The sequence below is a fragment of the Microchirus variegatus genome (assembly GCF_963457635.1).
Source record: "Microchirus variegatus genome assembly, chromosome: 7".
Taxonomy (NCBI): domain Eukaryota; kingdom Metazoa; phylum Chordata; class Actinopteri; order Pleuronectiformes; family Soleidae; genus Microchirus; species Microchirus variegatus.
In genome coordinates, this window is record NC_139808.1 from 26082035 (window position 1) to 26097355 (window position 15321).

Below are 15321 nucleotides of genomic sequence, written 5' to 3' on the forward strand. Positions count from 1 at the left end.
TGTTTTTACAGTCTTTTATTTTGCTGGAATGAGAGCTTCTGTTATGTACAATAGAGGACAGAAACAAATGTTACAGACATTATAAATATACTCCGGGCTGTGTTCGATACAGGCTGTTTTCTGTGTGTAGTCGATCATGATTTTAAATTCTCGTCCACCCTCTCCCTCTCTCTGATGAGGACATAGACTCCCCCTGCATGATCTCCTTCTGTACTGTACTTGTTTTGGGACACAGCAAAACCACTTGATTTGTTAAAACCTGAGCCAGTACATGGAACTGCGCATTCTGTTGTAGTCGGGGAGCTGCTCCACGGGGCCTAGAGGCAGAATAACACAACACAAAATGTAAATGGAGCACTTTTTCTGTGCATGTTGTGCACAAGTATGACGACTTCCTGTCACTGCTAAGGGATGACGACAGTCGCGGAATGATGAATAAAACTAAAAATGGAGCTATTTTTAAATGACCAAGCTGTGACTGGAAACTAATAACTACACATCGTTACTGCTAATGTGTTATGTCAGTTGTGGGATGACTAATAAGACTAAAAATAGCATGACTGTAAGCTTTTTTTTTTAGGGTTTATAAAAGACGGCGACTCTTATTTTGAAAGCCAGGTTAGAAGGAAGTGGTGCCATGTTACAATTGGCTAATAACTGGCTCATAGTGTAGGTAAACTGGATTTTACAACACACTGTATATATAAATTTAACAACGATTACGACTAAATTGAAAGAACGTGAAAAATTGCATTTATTATCCAACAACAACTATTAAAAACCTAATCGTTTGAACAGGAAGTAGTAGCAGCAGAACTCACCGACAGCTGCTACAGCGAGACACTTGTCGTAGATGTATTTAGAGCAGACGTCGCGCACCATCCTGGGCGTCACGGCCTGAAAGCAGAGACGAGGAGGACAAAGTCAGAGCTCTCTTTCTTTAAACAGTTCAACTCTACTTCACTTTGACACCATCAACTCACGTCGATGCGAGCGTCCCACTCAGCCAGAGGAATACGTCTGCCGTAGTTCAGCACGTGTCTGCCGATGTCGTCGCAAATTGGCGTCGTTCCTAAACAAGAGATTTGTTTAGTTGAGTGATTCAGGGCAGCTTGAATGTGTCTTTGTGTAAAGACTGAGCAACGATAATCGATTAGCGTTCTATTGCCCCTCGGTTGACATAAAACTCAAGGACTTTAACAGGGTCTCTGCAGGTTTCAACAGGTCAAATTTAAGACTTTTTAAGACTTTTTTAAGACCATAATGAATACAATTAAAGACCCATTTCAAAAGCTAGTGGTGCTCGATAAATTCTCACTGGGGAACACAGGTGGCCTACTTTAGTTCCATGTTGTAGTTGTGTTATCGCATCCTCAAAAACAGAAACATTTCAAAGCGAGTCTAAAGTTTATGCATGTTTTAAATAAAAGTAACTTTGATAGTTTAAGACATTTCAAAACTCTATTTAAGACCTTTTATGAGATTTTATGAGAATTTAAGACATTTTAAGGCCTTGAATTCAAATTATTGGACTTAAGACTTTTTAGGACCCCGCGGATACCCTGTTCAAGGGCTTTCAAGGACCAATTTCCTCTGACAGAATCTTGGTCAAAGTCCGTCTTTGTAATTTGTCTTTGGTGACACACAGAATTTTTATTTCCCCAGGCCTCACATCGTCATTTTGCTCCCTTGCTTAACTTTACTCGCTCATTGTTCTGCACAGAGTCTCACGTCAACAGCAGGGCGAGACAGCGTCCACATACAACAGCGAGAGTAATTAGTGCGCCATGTTTGTTCTGCGTAGGCCTTAGTCCACGAACATCAAGGGAGACATTTACGTGCATAAATATCAACTTCTTCCTTGCACAAAATTCAAGCTCTTACAATGACCCATGCCTAATTAGGACAAATTAAAAAAACGTTCACAGGCCTTTATTTATTTTTTCAAATTCACAAACTATCAAGGACTTCAAGTTATGCACTGTAGCGTAAAACAACACTTTTAATCTATTATTCATATCTATAAGGACACTGAATTGTCCTCTAACACAGAGAGGAGACAGACGTGTCCACGTACCATTGAGCTGTCCGACCAGACTAGCCTTCAGAGCGGTCTTGCCTCTGGCGACGTCGCTCTCCGTCACTGTGGTGCACAGGTTCATCCTGTGTCAACATAAGAGTCATTAACGTGTGTGTTGTCAACCGATGAAACACATGACATTTTGTGTGTGTTTGTGTGTGTGTGTGGGGGGGTGTGTGTGTGTGTGTGTGTTACTGACCAGGCGTTCTGGCTCCAGTGAACCATGTCCTCGATGTGCATTTTATCAGCGACAAAGTAGATGCCGAACAGACCCGTGTCGCTGTAGGACGAGTGGAAGGCCTGGAAGCTGTGACACAGGTTGTGCTCCGCTGCCAGGCGAGCGAGGCGGCTGCTGAGATGCTGCGAGTGAGAGGAAGGAGAAGACGCTGACGTTCTACTGTTTCACTTCACCGGTTCTGGTAGATATATTTCTTAGTGCTGGCAACGGCAGAACGTTAACGCATGGCGCGTTCCAATGATGACTGACCGGAAAAAGACGCACAGGACGTCATGTTTACGTGCCGTGGCACCGGAGTCCGTAGGTACCGTTTACCAGTTAGCTCCGTTAGCGCCGGTTAGCACGCCTACAGTCAAACTGGAGCGTCATGAAAACGCGCCATGCGTTAATGTGCGTTAACATCGTTACCCGCCGTTAACGTTCCTACCACTAAAATTTCTTTTCAATTTCCCATGTGATATTTTCCCTTGGTTCCTCCTGAGTGAAATGTTCCCATACCTATCTCATAGATGGGTAGAAAACGAGATGTCTCACGCCATATAAAAGATTATGCTCGGGTACAGAAGTGTGAAAAAGCCACACAATGATCATGCAACCGATGATGAAATTAAATGTCAGCCAATAATTTTAATCCTCGATTTTGGCGACTAATTTTTGCAGCCCAAGTCTGCATCGTGTTGATTTTCATTTCATTTCACAGGAGAGCAGCCTCACTGGTAGAAGTGACTTCAATTAGGTTCATTTCATGTCTTCCGTGTTAGACGTCGACGAGAGTCCAGGAAAAAGTAATACAGGAAATACTCTGGGTTTTCGCTTTCTTTCTTCAGATTCACCCAACTGACACAGACGTGGAACACAAACTGACACAAGAAGACAATGAAATTTGGCTGGCAGCCATATTTCCAGTGAGGGTGAAGTGTTCACATGTAAGGCTGGTTTCCCGGCAACAGTGGTGTGCACACAGTCAGAACCTCATAGAGCTGCACTTGTAAAAGAATAACACAATTATAGCTCCAAGATCCGTGCCGAGCTAATCACAAATCACCAGTGTTTTGGAGACGCGCATGGTCTCGTTCTTTTGCATGCATTTCCGGTCTTGTTCCTCCCGACAGGTCCAGAGGCAGAGGTGAGACCCCTGACCCAGGTTTTTAGAGAGAACAATAATCTACCCCTCCATCATGGCCACTCAAGACACCAACAACCTCGAGTGGGCAAAGCTTAAAGGGGGGACACAACTGAACCAGTGAGAGGAATTAATGTTATTACCAGTCCACCGCCGAAAGTGCGGTCAAAGCTGCCGATGATGGAGTTGGCCACCATGAGAGTGACGATGTCTGGGCTGGCAGCACTCGCCCCCTCCACGGCGATGGCAACGTGTGCCAGAGGCAAAGCATCGTCACGCATACGGATCTGTGGAAGGAGAAGCGGAGAAACGGATCAGCAACACAGACGATAACCGCACGAACTACAGAGTAAGAGTCCAGAACACTCTTAAAAAGGCAGACATTAATCTTCAGACAAAAAAAACCCATCCCTTTGAATGATTTAAAACACAAAATAAAGGAGGTAATAAGCATCTCACCTCGCTGCCTGTGTACCGGCAGGGTGACAACACAGGGACGGCATCTTCCCCGTACTCAAAGGAAACCCCGCTGAAGTGAGACTGGGCCAAACCAACCAGCTCGTCGTGATTCACACCTGTAGAGGAAGCACACAATGAAACGCCAAGTCAGTCACGTAGTCCAGGGACAACAGATTAACTCCGCAAAACATGGGCGTAAAGCAAAGTTCACGCCGTGCACGTCCAACACTACAAGAAGTTTTTCATGAAGTTCTCACTACATGAGTGACTGTCTTTTAGCAGGAGGAGCTGCTGACTAATATGTCATGTGTCAGGTCTTGTCCCTCCCAAACAGGTCCAGAGGCAGAGGTGAGACCCCTGACCCAGGTTTTTAGAGAGGACAATAATCTACCCCTCAATAATGGCCACTCAAGACACCAACAACCTCGAGTGGGCAAAGCTTAAAGGGGACAGAACTGAACTGAACTCTGATGTACGTCTAACTAATTTCACACCAAGCTGGAAATAAGATCTGGGTTAAAGGGAGCATTGGCGGTCTCCACGGGCTGAGTTTTTCTAATATTTCACAACCTGCAAACGGCCGAACACGTGCCAATTGTCTGTGACTTGCAAAACATGTCGGTAAAATGTATTTTACCTCCAGCAGCAGCCAACACCATGCGAGGGGCCTTGTAGTGGCTGCTGACGTAATCAACCAGGTCCTGACGGGTCAAATTCCTGGGAGAAATGAAGATGAGCAGCGTGATTCATTTAAACCACAAGGTATAATGATAATGATGACAACAGTTGAAGATGATGAACACTCTGTGATATGATAAACTGTGTCTGAGCTGCTGCTGCTCCTCCTACTTGGCATTCTCAGTGGGTCCCAGCACGCTGTGTCCCAGCGATGTTCCCTGGAAGGCGGTGGCGTGCAGCAGGTCCAGGCAAACCTCCTGCAGGTTTCCCTCGGTTTCCTCCAGCTCGCGCAGCACCACCTTCCTCTGCTGCTCGATCTCGGCCTCGTTCAGCGAGCAGTTCTGCACCACCTCCGACAGCAGCTCCACGGCTGGAAGAAGCAAAGACGGACGTGGTTATTGGTCTATAGCCGTGTCAGAGTGATTATTATAAAACTTCACACATTTCCCTTCTTTTTAGTGGAATGTAGACAATATTTATTCCTTTTTTAGGATGCTCCATCAGCTGTTTTCATCTCAGCCGACAGCTGGTGTGCTCATTTAATCAGCTGATGAGAAGTCAGATGTTCCCTCTGCACTGAATTCTCCCCAATTCTTTACATCAGGATTGAATCGAGCTTATTTTTCATACAGATGAGATTAAGTGGATTCAACAGATTTTGAAATCACAATCAGTTTGGGGTCTGGTTCTTTCACCATGGCAAGGCTTTTTCTTTTATGTCAATATAATAACGGTAGTTTATGCTGCACACATAGCTGTTATCAGGAAAAAGAAGCAGTGACCATACAACAGTAACTTATATCAAGTGAATTGTGATTGTCTCAACAGCTTCTCAAACTTGAATGGTCAGGAAAAAAAAAATCTACACCCAGGCGGCTTAAATGTCAGGCTATAAAAACTTGAGTATTGTTAATTCCACTACTTTTTAAACAACAACAGGTCAAGTCACCTTTGGGCAGGTCCTTGGCCAGAGCCTTCATGTAATACGCCGTGTGCTCCCGAGACGTGTAGGAGCTCAGGTGAGCGCCCATCGACTCCACCTCCTGCTCCAAAGCCGTCTGGGGGTATTTCTTTGTTCCCTGTGGAAAAGTGAGAAAGATGAAGAATAAAATGAACTGTATAAATATTCATTAATGCATAACTCAAAACCTCTAATGCTTAATGCTGGAGCACATTTGATACCAATGGGAAATTGAGGATGCGGTTGACAATTTTGGAGCACGGCAACAGAGGCAACATGTTGGACACACAATATAAAGAGCAACACACGCACACAACCAACAAAGCTAGCAGCAATCATTCAGGGCCTTATCCACACAGAAACAGAACTTTCAATATCATGAGCTTTACGTCCCACAATCAACAAAATATTGCATTTCAAATAAGAAAAGTGATATCCCTAATATGTGGTGTTGTAACACCGCCACAGACACCAAAAATGGAGACGACACGGAGCATGTACAACAAGTTTACAAACATTAACACAAGAAGAAAACTATGACGACAGAAAAAAAGGGTCTTAGGTCTTACAGAACACCAGTTCCGTGTTGATAAATATTTTGCTGATTCTCCCAAACTCTGTGATCATGCAAATCTAAAGAGTATAAAGTCTACTGATGCCCACCTTGAAAGCCAAGTGCTCCAGGAAGAATCCTGTTCCATTGTTCTTCTCCCTCTCATAGCGACTGCCAGCACTGATCCACAGCCCAACCTGTGACAGGAGAGAAACCAGGAGAATGGAGAACACGTTCATCTACAGTTCTCTCTCATCACCAACCCTTTAAAACGGAACAGAAACCTCATAGTGCTGCGTTCTTACGGTGCATGTGGCATGTCCAGTCTCCTCTGAAGCGACCTTCAAACCATTTTCCAGGGTAGTAAGTTGGGTTTCAGGGGCTCCTGCGATGCTCTGCGCATAACTAATGGAGGCCTGTCCTCGCCTGAGAGACAGCAGAATGGGCTACAAAGAGAAGGGAAAGAGGCTGTGAAAACAATGCATTAATCACATACTTTTCATATTAAACTTGTGTTTCAAATAGCCGTCACACACTGCACACGAGTTCATCTGATGCCATTCCTTTAAAATGTAATCCAGGGACAACAGAAGTCCACATTGCAGGTCTTGTCCCTCCCAACAGGTCCAGGGCAAGAGGTGAGACCCCTGACCCAGGTTTTTAGAGAGGACAATAATTTACCCCTCCATCATGGCCACTCAAGACACCAACAACCTCGAGTGGGCAAAGCTTGAAGGGGACAGATTAACCAAAACATCTAAATGCAGTCCACCACTACCTTGTGTAATTACAGCACTTTTTGTAATTGGAACTGAAACAACTACATGCCTGCTAGGATACAGTTGTGCAGATTTTTATAAAACAATCACGTCCCACTGCATTTTATGTCCTTAATAATGGAATAATAATCCAAGACTCAAACTCAAAGCCCCTGGGCCTAATGTACCACACCATGACACATCAAGTTATTATTATATTTGTTTTGTTAAGTATTTATCGTCCCATATAGAGACAAACTATAATTACTACAATTATTTGAAATGTGAAATATTTTTTCCTTTTTTTCCTCAAAAAGTTGGGACTTTATTTTTGACATGACCGGCCCCTGCTGACCAAACTTGACAGTGGCCCCCTGGTCTTTTGAGTTTAAGACCCTTGATCTTGGATGACATTAGTGCTCTTTTGAAATGTCAGCACATTCATCATATTAATAAACAAATTATAACATTAATATTAACAAAATTAATTAAACACTACTCGAGTTACATAACTAGACCATGTTTTCGACATCACTTCATTTCAATGTTAATGTTCACGTTACAAAACGTGCATCCAAATCAACCAAACATTAAGATTTCGTGTAAAAGAAGCAGAATGTCAACTAATGTCAAAGAGCTAAAGCCTAGCCTAGCCAGGAAGCTCAGCTGAGGTTTGGGGGCAAATAAGGACAAGTTACCAGCCTCCCGACTGTCGACCTTAAATACGAACATATACGAGCAAATGAAGGACAATGTGGTTTAGATTAAACACATTCAAACCGTTAAAATTACACTAAAGTGGCCCTAAATACATGCGTTACCGTATTTATCAGGTGACCTTGCATTCGCTGCTAGCCAGCTAGTGCTAACCGGTTAGCGCCCCTCCGCCCTTACGCACACTAAACGGACCAAAACGATAATAATGAGAACACATACGTTATATTAGACATATACTACGGACTGGTTTTAATTCAAACACTTACACTATGGGTTTTGGCGAGGGTTCGACCCACGGTGCTCCCGACACGGCACAGGGACGCCGCCATTTTCCAGTACAGTTATTAAAGAAGGCAGGGGGACACTCTCTTCTTCGCCGTCCGAATACACTATTTATAAAATGTCGCCACCTGCTGGACATCATGTGTCTGTGTTGTATGTGGGATTTTGTTAAAAGTCAATAATACGGTGGCCCTGAAGTGCAAATCACTAACACAAATAGGAAAACACAAACTACATTAACTGAAATATATATATTGATAAACAAATTTAAAAAAAATCTTATTTTTTAGAATAAGTTAGTAAATGAAATACTAAAAAATAAACTACACATTTCTGACTTGAAAATAAATAAATAATAATAATTAAAAAAAATGTATTTACAATTAAATGGTGATATATACTGTATCGATTGATATATGTTGATTGTTATATGTTGTTGATGTGTTCTACCTCCAAAACAGAAGGTGGCAGTAATGCGCCTATTACGCTCGGTTGCCAACCGACAATAAAACCGAAGAAGAAGAACATAGGGGCGGTCCATCGCGGCAAAAGAGCGGGTGGGGCTCTGTGTCATACTTCGCCCCTCATATAGACGAGCTCTGTCCGGGCAAAACTCCGCACATCATCCGCTCATAGTCCACGCCAACTTCGCCGAACAACAACACAGAGGTAAATAAACACTGCGACGCATAAAAAGTGTCTCTGCAGCCATTTTGTTCCCTAACAAGTAAACCAAGCTAGCTTGCTAATTCTGTGCACTCATATACGTAGCGTATCGTTATAATTTCAGACATAAACATGTGTGGAAGAACCGCCTGCACTCTGGCTCCCGACGAGATGAGCCGAGCCTCGTCCTACAGAGACCGGGGAGGGCGGAGGAGACAGCCCCGGTGGAGGGATGGAGACGCGGACAAGTACAAGCCCTCGTACAACCGGAGCCCGCAGTCCATGAGTCCCGTCCTGCTGTCCCAGCAGCACTTCGATAAGGTCAGGAGTGAACACAAGTTACCCGGGTTTACCTGAAGGGCATGTGAGCAGGGGCGTTTCACAGACTTCTGGGGACCCAAACTTTCTTTTTTTGAATCCCAAAACATGATTTTATATTAGTTGTTTGAGCTATTTATTAGTTGTTGTGCTTTTGGGGGGGCTTTTTCGGAATAGTTTGTTTATTATAGCTTATTTTGTCTACATTACATGTGTGTTTTTGACATCTGACAATATGACTTTAATGCAGTCCTTCTAAAATAGTTGTTACAGACTAAAAAAGAATGTTAATAAAGTTATTCTTTGTTGTAAGTTGATCTATATTTTGTTTTGTTTAATGTTAATAAGCATACAATGTTATGCTGAGGTGCACTTCTCACATTTTTTATAGACAAATTATACTATTTATAGTAGCAGGGGTGGGTAGGAGGGTGCGAAATGTTTTCTTCATCCTAAGGGGAGCATAACAGAAAATAATTGAGAAGCACTGCTTTAATGCATAGTTGTCACTACTGCATATGTGGGAGTATGGTATAATTGATACCCCCCCCCCCATCCAATACACTGCCACCCACCCACTGAGATCAGGTTTGGCCCTGGAGACCATTGGCCACAGCTTACCCAAGCCAAAAATGCAAAGAGATGGCCACAATGCTGCATGCAAGTTCAGAATTATTTTTTTTTCATGGCCAAATACGAATGAATACACTTCGGAAGAAAAAAAATGTTTATCTTTATTGCAATGTATGGGTTAGATGCACTAGTGGACACTCTGTTTACTTTAAACTGCCCAGTGTGCAATAGAAGACATATGATTTAGTTAAGTTGACAAACGGCCACTACACTATTGATGGGAAAAACAGTTATTCTCTTTTTTTTAACTTTTAGAATCAGTTCTCTAAAAAGTTTTGTTTACCGACTGGTTCGGTTCGTTGTGCATGACCGGAGCGCAGACTCGGTATGACTCAGTAAGTGAAGTGAAACGCAGCTGAACGTGTACTGATTCATTTCAGTGTTTCCGGCTTTCGTCCGTAAATACACCAAACCCCTGTGTTTAAAATAGAGATTTTAGAAACATTGGACTTAAACCGTTGGTGCTCTGTGCCGCAGGTGCACCCTTGGGAATAATACGCAACTCCTTATATGGACGTCCAGGGGGTGTGTGTTTATTGGTCACATCATCAGGCTTTACTAAATGTGTAGTTGAGTTAAAAAAAAGTTATATCACATATTAAAAAGAAGAAAGATGGCAGTAGTGATAATGTGCAAAAGTAACAAATTAAACCATTTTTTTTTCTTTTGAAGTTGCATTGTTGAACCTCTCTCGCCCCCCTGTGGATTTCTGAGTGATTCTCATGTCATAATAAAAATTGCTGCTGTTCCCTTCACCATGCAGCTCCAATTTAGATCCCTGGAGGCATTTCTTATCTACACTCCCTCCACAGAACTAGATTGGAGCTGCGTGGTGAAGGGAACAGCAGCAATTTTTAGGATGATTTAAAAATCCAGATTTTTAGCAGTCTTGTCTTGTGTTACTACAGATACTGAGATGAGCTTGTGAGAAAAACTTTCATTTTTTTATTATTATTGTTATTATTGTTTAAATGGAGTTGTGGTGTGCCCTCAGGATGCTCCCGTGGACGAGCGCGTGTTAGCTGTGATGCGCTGGGGTCTCGTACCCGCTTGGTTCAAGCAGGACGATCCGAGCAAGATGCACTACAGCACCAGCAACTGCCGCAGTGAGAACATCCTGGAGAAGAAAACCTACAAGGTGCGTACACTTACGGATACTTCAGCGCGGAGCGCTTCTCGCCTCGCCTCACATCACCCTAACTCCTTTATTTTCTCCTCAAAGTACCCGATGAGCAAAGGACAGCGCTGCGTCATCCTGGCCGACGGTTTTTATGAGTGGAAGAGGCAGGAGAAACAGAAGCAGCCGTTCTTCATCTACTTCCCTCAGAGTTCGTCGGGATCCAGTGACCCCGCGACCTCAAAGAAGGCAGAAAAGGTCTCCCTGGATACGACAGAGGTTTGTGGCCCAGGTTTTCTGCTCTGTGAAGATTGTTGTGGAAATTCTCTGCTGCTGGTGAAGAATGAAATAGAGAACCTTTAGCTGCAAGGAGAAGGTCAATCTTCACAGGAGTGATCCTAGCTGGAGAAAGACCCAGAGTATAGTGAGCTCTCCACATTTATACCTGAGCAACTCCTCTTTTGTATTCCTCCAATAGACCAAGGGTGAATTCCAATTCCTTGCTTAACCCTCAATCTCAAAAATGTGCGCTCCCTCTAGTGCAAGTGCTGTCCCGATTCTCAGAAAAATTAAGTTGAGGGCCCAGTTTAAGGGCTGTATCGCCCTCAATATTGAGATTTTCCGAGACCACCCTTGGGAGCAAGGGCTACCCAGAATGCATTGCGTGTTTTGACATAACAAAGATGGCGACAAAAGCAGCGAAACGAGTACGCTACAAATTAAGTATGTTCTTTGTTAATAGAGATATAAAAATGATGAAAAACATTGTATTATCTTAGTTTAGGCCCATATTATGGATTACTGACGTCATTGTTGCATAACATTTATTTTTATTTTACGATCTTTTGTCAATAGCCGGCCGGTGCGGACAAGCGATCGTTTGCTATGGTTTACTTGTCAATAAGCCGTGGTGTGTGGTAACTGTCAGCTGAATATGTCCGTGGTTGTGGTATTTGTATGAGTATCATCTTATAACTAACTGACAACCTAATAACTTGACTGACAAACGGATCGTAATAAATAATCGGGACGTAAATGTGTTCTTCTTCTTCTTCTTTTTTGGTGTTGTATCTGCATTTAAGGGGTGTCCCATTACTAAGTGACAAAATAACCCTCAACACTTGGTTTTGAGGGTCAGTTAAGATTAAGGGTTGAGCTTGAGGGTTAAAGGGGAAGTAAGTAGTTTATAGTGCCATCTAGAGGAGAGGCTGAAATTTACAACAAAGACCTGCTGCTCTGCTCACCCCCTCCCTTCCCTGAGCGCTACGGTATCCGCAGCTGGTCAAATGTCGTCCTCGTCGTCTTTCTATGTGTCAGCAGATGAGGTTCGTGAGGCGAGGGAGAGGGCGAGCTACCGCGGCCATAGCAGACGAAGCGGAGAGAGTGGAGGCGGGACTTCTGCTACAAGTAAAGAGACGCTTGATTTGTTCTCTCGCGTTTGTCCTTACAGGCTCCGGTAGAAACATGGCGTCTCGCTGCTTACAGTGGCTATGCGACCACGGCCCGCGACCATGTTATTTTAAATGACTTTTTGAAACACAAATGAAACAAAGAATATTATACAGCGACTAGACAATGCAGGAGCACATAATATGTATTAAAAAGTGGATTTTGGGTAATATAAACCCATAAATACTACATATTGTCCCTTTAAGATAGGAATTGGAATTGGCCCCAAGAGTCTTCCTTTCCAGGCAGTGTTTTCACACCTCTTTGTCTACTGTAGGTATTGGGGAGCCGACTCCCGGATGTTGTAAGAAGGTGTCGGTTCAGGTTAGACACAATATACAATACACAATAATACACAAAAGGACCTGGTGTTCTGTGTTGGGCAGGTATAAGGTGATGGGCAGATTTCCATGCAGTATTTTTAAAACCTTGTTTGCTTTTGATGTCGGTGTCTCGTTGTGGACTTTCCCAGCACTTCAGTGACTCACTCTGCTCCGTCTGCTCTCAGAAAGGAGAAGCTCCTCCTGGCGAGTGGACCGGTTGGAGGCTGCTGACCATGGCTGGACTGTTTGACTGCTGGACACCACCAGAAGGTGGAGAACCGCTGTACACTTACACCGTCATCACTGTGGACGCTTCACCCAATCTGCAGGACATCCACGGCAGGTAATTACAATGTTGTGACATTTGAGCATTTTAATAAGCTACCAGATTTTTCACCTCTTTGTTTCTTTGTTTCATTGAACAAGGACCTTATGAAAACTGATTCCGATCAACATTTTCAGACACTGTATGGATATAGGGTAGCCCTGTGTTAACCAACTTTGACATTGTCCTTTTTCCTGCACCTATGGATCTGTAAACTTCGTTATTCTGGGCATTTTAATAGTAAGACTGCTTGGTAACGTGGGTTAGGTTCTCTCTCTTTCTCTTTAAGGAAGGTCTGTGGCGTCTTGTATAAAGTACCTAAAAGGGATACTTGAGTAAAAGTACAAGTATCTTACCAGAAAATGAGTTTAATATTATATAAAAGTAAACAATCTGAAAGCATGTTAGTTGCAGCCCAATATAATAGATGGATGAATATAATCTGTAACCACAGTTTTAGTGTCGTGATCTAAAACACTTGCATTAACAATTTGAAAAAGAAAAGCACTTTTGTGTTTTGTTTCTCTGGATTTCTTAAAACAGCTTTTATTGTGGAATGTTTGCAAGACGGACACTGAACAAACCTATTGACTATTTGTTGTATAATTGCGTTACAATAAAAATGTCAGAAAATGCTAAAAAACCGTTGATCAGTGTTTGTCGAACAAGGAAATTATGATGTTCTCCAATGTCTTGTTTTGTCCACAAACCAAAATGATTCAGTTTTTATGATTTCATTGTTTATGTGGAGCAAATAAACAAAGAAAATGTTCACATTTAAGAAGCTAAAACGATCAGAAATCTTTAATAAAGAAAAAAATCTCCTAACTGATTTAGCGATTATCAAAATAGTTGCCGGTTTCATTTGCGTTCCAGGATGCCGGCCATCTTGGATGGAGACGAAGAAGTGAGACGATGGCTGGACTTTGGTCAGGTGAAGTCTCGAGACGCTGTGAAGCTGCTCCAGACCAAAGACATGCTGACCTTTCACCCCGTCTCTTCGCTCGTCAACAACTCGCGCAACAACTCTCCAAAGTGTCTTCAGCCGGTGGATCTCAACAGCAAGAAGGTAACGAACAAACAGACTGTATTTATTAATTAATCGATCACACGTTCAGAAAACTAAAGAGAAACCTGACCTTTGACCCCCCCTGCAGGAGCCCAAAGCCACAGGCAGCAGCAAAATGATGATGAGCTGGCTGAACAAGGGCTCGCCTTCAAAGAGGAAGAAGACCAACGAAGACGACCAAGAAACAAAGAAACAGCTTAAATCTACAGGAGCTCTTCAGGGAGCCAATAAGAAGCCAAGAACCCACTGAAGATCTGAGTGAAAACTCAAGTTCTGAACATAGTTTATGTCTCCTCTCATCTACGTTAATGTTTAACTTAGAGGTTTGAGGAGAAACCTGTTACCATTTTCCCTTAAATTAGTTGATATCTGAAGTTAACAGGGTAGGTTGAGGCGTCAGGGCTGCAACGAGTCATCGTTTTCTTTTAAAAAACGAAAACAACCTCCGTCAGTTTTCCTGGTTTCTTTGCTCCACACGCCGAAGAAACCAAGAAACGATTGGTTTGTGGACAGGAGAAGACGCTTGGAGAACATCATTTTGTGGTTTGGGAAACATTGTTAAGCGTTTTCGAGACCAAACGAATCGATAAATTGGGCAAATGATGATCAACAATCAATCAGAAGTGTATTAACTCAACAGTGAAGATGCCTTGATGAAATTTCTCCATCGCTCAAGAAAAACTCATCGATGAAGGAGACGAGAGCTGCAACTTACCATTATTTTCGTAATCGTTTGGTCCATTAAATGTCAGAAAATGACGTTCTCGAATGTCTTGTTTTGTCCACAAACCAAAATGATTCAGTTTTCAATGATTTCTTTGTTACCTGGAGCAAAAAAACGAAGAAAATCTTCACATTTAAGAAGCTAAAACAATCAGAAACAGATTAATCAATTATCAAAATAGTTTACGTTTAATTCAGTAATCGATTATTTGTTTCAGCGCTGAAGGAGACTGCTTTATATTTTCATCTTCCATGTTGTAATCAAAGCCGGATTCTCTGTAGGACTAAACACATTTAATATTTCAACGATTTTTTTGTTGTTCTGTCAAATTTAAAAACACGTTTGAAACAATATCGCTGAGATTTTAGCTTTATTACCTCCACCAAGGAGGTTATGTTTTCGTCGGAGTTTGTTTGTCTGTCTGTCAGTTAGCAACATAACTCGAAAAGTCACTCGGACGAAATTTTCAGGAAATGTGAAATGACGTGAAGTGTTCAAAAACACACCTGATTTGAGCAAGAATCAGATTAATAACCAAACAAAATCTGACTAGTTTTTCCATTTGTAATAAATGTCAGAAGTAAACACAGTTGTGCTTTATCCAAGACTGTTTTATTACCCTTATGACTTGAAACGCAAAGACACTGAAACCATGTAGATGCAATGCATTGATCATATGAACAATATAATAACCATGAATGCCGACACCAGCCCCCTCCTACCCCCCAACCTTTACACATCGCTGAGGAGATGTCAAAAGCACTTTTAACTGTCAGATATGGAGATTTCAGAACACAACTTTTTTATTTTTATGTTTTTTTATAGCCTCCTCCCCTCCCTCCCTCCCA

The 15321-nt window shown here is 42.5% G+C and overlaps 2 protein-coding genes across 2 annotated transcripts; one reads left to right on the top strand and one right to left on the bottom strand.

Moving 5' to 3' along the window:
• uqcrc1 (ubiquinol-cytochrome c reductase core protein 1) lies at positions 1-7917 on the bottom strand. The gene is made up of 13 exons (XM_083892539.1): positions 7834-7917; positions 6398-6538; positions 6203-6289; positions 5528-5657; positions 4750-4948; positions 4538-4617; positions 3901-4016; positions 3585-3728; positions 2280-2440; positions 2078-2163; positions 984-1072; positions 822-897; positions 1-317 (listed from the first exon to the last, which is right to left on the bottom strand). The coding sequence occupies exons 1-13, from the start codon at positions 7894-7896 to the stop codon at positions 253-255; spliced, it is 1437 nt and encodes a 478-aa protein (XP_083748665.1). The 5' UTR covers positions 7897-7917; the 3' UTR covers positions 1-252.
• Positions 7918-8465: 548 nt separating this feature from the next.
• Positions 8466-15017, top strand: hmces (5-hydroxymethylcytosine binding, ES cell specific). The gene is made up of 7 exons (XM_083892070.1): positions 8466-8518; positions 8640-8836; positions 10461-10604; positions 10689-10862; positions 12541-12698; positions 13557-13749; positions 13838-15017. The coding sequence occupies exons 2-7, from the start codon at positions 8648-8650 to the stop codon at positions 13997-13999; spliced, it is 1020 nt and encodes a 339-aa protein (XP_083748196.1). The 5' UTR covers positions 8466-8518; positions 8640-8647; the 3' UTR covers positions 14000-15017.
• The last annotated feature ends 304 nt before the right edge of the window (positions 15018-15321 follow it).